The 4,983-nt window shown below is 41.4% G+C and overlaps 1 protein-coding gene across 1 annotated transcript in view; it reads right to left on the bottom strand.

Moving 5' to 3' along the window:
- hecw2a (HECT, C2 and WW domain containing E3 ubiquitin protein ligase 2a) overlaps positions 1-3,411 on the bottom strand; it is a 33,632-nt gene extending 30,221 nt beyond the window's left edge. Inside the window, exon 1 of the mRNA XM_008300153.1 lies at positions 3,033-3,411. Within this exon, the coding sequence (XP_008298375.1) occupies positions 3,033-3,411 (379 nt within the window). The remainder of the gene's footprint in view (positions 1-3,032) is intronic.
- Positions 3,412-4,983: the final 1,572 nt, after the last annotated feature.

The raw sequence follows: 4,983 nt of genomic DNA, 5'->3' as shown, positions 1-4,983 counted from the left end.
TTTTTTTAAACTGGTGACCTGTCAAAGGTGTGTCCACCTCTCACATAATGGGATAGACTCCAGCTCCCCGCAAACCTCTACAAGATAAAGCGGGTATAACTAATGGATAGAAAAACATGCATAATTTAAAAATGATTTTCTGCATTCATCAGGCCAGCTATACATCTCAAAGAGTTGTTTTCAATATGTATTGTTGCTTGAGACCTTTAAACATGCACGACAGACTTAGACAATAACCCCAGTGGTTAAAAATCAAACATAACCCTGGTATAGTTTGCGCTATATTTCTCATAATAGCACTAAGAGCATAATTTGATCATGACATCACCAGTTTTTACAGAAGGCTTTCCTCTGGGGAACACTTAAAGAGCCCCTCTGGTGAAAATACAGATTACTTGTGAAAGTAGTTTTACAGTGTTAGAGCAGAGTTTCAGCTGAGCTGGTGTGCTGAGCTGCAACGAGTGGGGAGAGATGGATGGAGGTAAGGACATAACAGACCTACATATTCTAGACTGTAGAATATGTAGATGATCTAGAGGAAGCTTTGGCATTGTAGGACAAGAAAGGATTATTTTAATGGAAAAAAGTAAAAATATGTAACTTTCATAAACAGATGAGTTTTTACAGCAACTGGAGAGCGACTTTAACTGGTTTCTTAAGATAGATAGTAATCCTCACAGTGACTAAACTGATGTGTAAAACTGGTGGCGTGCGTTTTAACAATCGTTTCTCGCTGCCTTAAATAAACACCATTGCCCCACAGCAGTGTGTCAAAAGCTACTCAAGGGACTACAGCTAGTCCAGACAGATCTGTAATAACAGCAGGACAGAGAGGACCGAACGCTGCAGATGCGTTTCTTTTGACAGCAGAAATTGCCGCCAAAAAGCCGAACATGGGTGAAAATTATAAGCTATGATATGCAATGTACTGCCACACTGATCAAAATTCGATTCACCAATGATAACTGTGTTGAGATCTTAATGAGTTGTAGAACACACAGGGTAAAGCACAAGAACATGCTTAGTTTTTCCAGAAAGACAATGAAAGAAATGCTGAACGAAAGACTGTTTTCGAGGGCGTTAGTGGAACAGCAGCAAGAAGGAGGAAGGACAGAAGCTCTCTCTTATGTGTGCAAAACAGAGTAGAATTAATAGATTCTTAATAACAGATGTGCTTGGTTGGACACTATTACTCCTGTATTACCTTTCACCATCATGGACAGATCTGCCTGACAATTTGAGCCTGATAGCCTTCTTCAGCACACAGGTCAATGTATTTCCCCCTGTCGAATTCCTGTCTCTAAGCAGGATTAGCATTCATTATTGGAGACCACCCTGCTTGCCTCAGAGGCGTGCATGGTTTGTGATGGTGTGTGTGTTATCGTATACCGAGGCAGAGCTGTTACGTGTTGACTCAGCCAGCAGTCCTGTGTAGAGTCTCAACAGCTAATGTTTCAGTATTGACTCGGAGTTGGAAGCTCCTGCACAAGACTCTACCTGGCTATTCTCAGCTCCCAGTATGAAAACACTAGGATCAGCTGAAAAGCTTTGAGGACAGGTAGGGTCAAGTCAGCTCTGGTCCTGAAAGCATGGAAGCTTCTAAAATAGTTCAGCAAAAAGTACAAATACAAGTGAAGACACCGTGAGACATTCAGTCAGGTTGTGTCTTTTGTTTCTTTTGTTCTGCTCAATCTGATCCAACCCTGTTTTCCAAAAATGACATCCTAAAAAACATTTAAGTTCTGAAAGATATATTATTTTGTTTTTACACAAACCTATTTTATCAGTCGGAGCTAAGATGGGAGGAAAACATCCAGTTTGAAAAACTGACAAAGCCAACTTACTTTAAAAAACAAACAAACAAACAAAAAAATACCTCTAGAAAAAACCGTCTGCCAAGTTTTCATAAACATTTCAAAACATTTTTTTATTTGTGTGTTGTAAATAATAACTTGATAAAATGATGACCTGCTAGCTTTTTCTGGCCCTTTAAGCCATATAACCAGATGGTGTTTGCTCTGTTGTCATGGAAATAACTTACTACTTAATATGTAAATACAATACTTTAGACTATTTCGAAGGTCAAAAGTGATTGTTGCTCTAAGCGAAGGTAGGATTTGGATTACAGTAAACATTAACTGCGATGGCATGTCAGTTTAACCAGCTTAATAACAACTCCACATCGTGATTAATACAGTGTCGTGCAGCTGAACAAGATAAAAGCCAGAAAGTAAAACCTTTGTGTGATTGTAAGTGTTTGTCAGTATCTGACCTCCCCTTGAATTGTGTGTAATATTAATATAACGTGCAACATCTCCCATAAGTCTTGACTACTGACTCCAAAGCAACAACATTCAAGTCCCAAGGTCTGACCTATTAAAATCCCAGAGCATTAAAACATTTATAGAACAGCAACAGAAAGGCCTTACATAGCTGCATACATTGCATATTTATTATTAGGACTATGCATGAATTCGAGTTACGCAACGAGCGCTAACAACACTGCTTTGAGGGAAACTGTTCTCACTCTTTATTGTTGTAACTTAACTTGCACTTGGCTTAGAAAGACTTGTGACCTGACTTGATTCTGACCTTGAGCTCTCTAATTAAAGCAAAGTCCGTCTGTGGTTGTTGATTTCACTGCTTCAAAATGTTCCCGTCCTGCTTTCGAAAGCGTTATATGTAACTCTACAGCACTGTTTCCTTTAGGATGTTCAACTACATGAAATCAAGTTGTAATATTGGAGCAATTCAGCCATACGCGACTCCAAAAAAAATAAAGATTTAAATTCCCACTCTGCAAGTTGACAGGATTGGTTCATTAGGTTTGTTACATATGAAACCGTGGAATTCTGAATCTGTGTTTTTGAGACTGTCCTCAGCACACTGCAGGTTCAGGGTGGAAACACTCAGTCGTAGCATTAACTGCTTATTTTACTCATGATATGTCTTCCAGTGTATAAACAACACCCTATGGACATGTCAACAAGGTAAAAAACCAACAGCTACATCATGTAAAATCATCATCTCACCGATATGGTACAGCCCAATCCAGTCGGTGGCGTCCACCTCCTCCTTGATGTCCCAGCTTATGACGAGGTTCTGGCCACGGTTCAGCGTGAACTCCAGAGTGGACGCCGTTAGCGAAGAGCGACTCTGGGACGTCACCAGGTCTGTGTCGCTGTTAGCCCGCGGGAGCCCGATGGGCCCGCTGACCACAGAGACAGTATCGACAGCTGCTCCACCCCTCTCCGCCAGGGTCCGCAGGTTCTCCGGGCTGAGGGTGTGTCGGAGGTGGGGGCTGCGCCTTCGTGGGGCTGACAGGTGTTCGCGGCCCCCGACGGCCAGGTTGGGCGGATTGTGGGAACGGGTCCTAGGTGGCAGGACTGCTGTGGCGAGTGAAGGACGCATGTTGTGTGGCTGATGAGGAGGCGACTACGAGGAAGTGAAAACAGCTAATGACCCAAGAAGAGGCAGAGATGAGTTGGAGCTTCCTATCGAGCGGGCTGGTTGTCAAAGATGACGCATGTTGCTGATTTACCTGCACCTGCTCAATTTAAAGCATCATGTTTGAACAGCGTGACTGGAAACATATGGGAGCTTTAGAAATTCTGTGTTGATTCTTTCTCCGCTCTCACATTCAGCTGTTGGTCCTTTGTCGACGTTGAAGACGTCCAACAACAGTCCCAGTCTTAGTGCATGTTATCCGATGGAAATGAGAACCTGAAGATAAGGAAAGACGAGAAAGACAGGCGAAAATCAGTGAGCTACAAAATTGCTCCCACAACAAAAGTAATGACTGCATGCTGTGAGTTGCAATCAACAAATGGCTGAACAAACATTTGTCACCAGAGGGGTTGTTTGCTGTCAAAGAACCTGTCACCAACACAAATAACCCAGCCCAACCATTACGCTCCATCCTTCCTTCTCTGACAGCCCGTCCAATGAAAAATGTTCGCAGGAGCTTCAACAATTTCTTTTAGTTATGGAACTCATTTTTAGGTATTTTTACTTGCTTATTGCTCAGTAGTATCAAGATGGTAAAGGGTAAGCCCACACACTATTTACTTCTTTAAATAAATAATAAAATGTGTATGCCAATGAAATATATAATATAATATAATATAATATAATATAATATAATATAATATAATATAATATAATATAATGAAACGTGTTTGTTGGTTTTACAAACAGTCATACCCCATGTGGAGAAGAGTAGAGTGAAATAATCTAATTTGAAATCCATTATCTCTACGAGACCACTGGAAAAGAAAAATCTTTAAATCATCCTAATAACACACACACACACACACACACACACACACACTAGACGCACACACCTCAGCAAGCAGGTTTCTATGGTTTCTGTCAGTATAGGCTGCCTCAGTGAAAACAGAAAAAGGAGACAGGCAGCTGTATCTGCCTCCCAGGAAGCTCTTCAATCAGCAAATGCCAGATTGGGAACTGTCTGGGGAGCGCTGTCAGAGTCTCAACCAGAGCCATTTTGTTTTTAAAGGAACGATGGCAGGATGGCATGTGACTTCACAATCTAGCCAGAAGGAGCTGGTTTTTTCGACAACCTAAGAAACAGAGTGTTGGGAGAAAAGATTTGGTAATATGCAGCTAATATATGCCTGGTGCAGTCACTGGAACACGATGTGGGCTGCAGCCTGTGCTAAGCCCTGATATCTTTGGTATTTGAAGTGTCTGTATGTCTCAAAAGCTGAGCTGTTAGTAATGCTTTGAAACTGTTGCCTTGTCTGCAGGTCTCAGAATGTGCTGTACACTGTATGTATTTAAAAAATGGGATTGTAAAGCTTTAAGTATTCAAATAAGCAAAGCTGCAAGCCGAAGACTCGCTGACAGTTTATGCTCTACCTTTTTTTTTTAGATTTAAGAAACAGGTTGACATATTGTTCCCTTTATTGGCAGACTTAGATGAGACGATCATGTCCTAAGTGTGAAAGTGCCACCAGCAGC

The sequence above is a fragment of the Stegastes partitus genome, unplaced genomic scaffold (genome assembly GCF_000690725.1).
Source record: "Stegastes partitus isolate 25-593 unplaced genomic scaffold, Stegastes_partitus-1.0.2 Scaffold1503, whole genome shotgun sequence".
Lineage (NCBI taxonomy): Eukaryota > Metazoa > Chordata > Actinopteri > Pomacentridae > Stegastes > Stegastes partitus.
The sequence above is the reverse complement of the archived record's forward strand: the minus strand, read 5'-3'. Positions and strand labels throughout refer to the sequence as shown.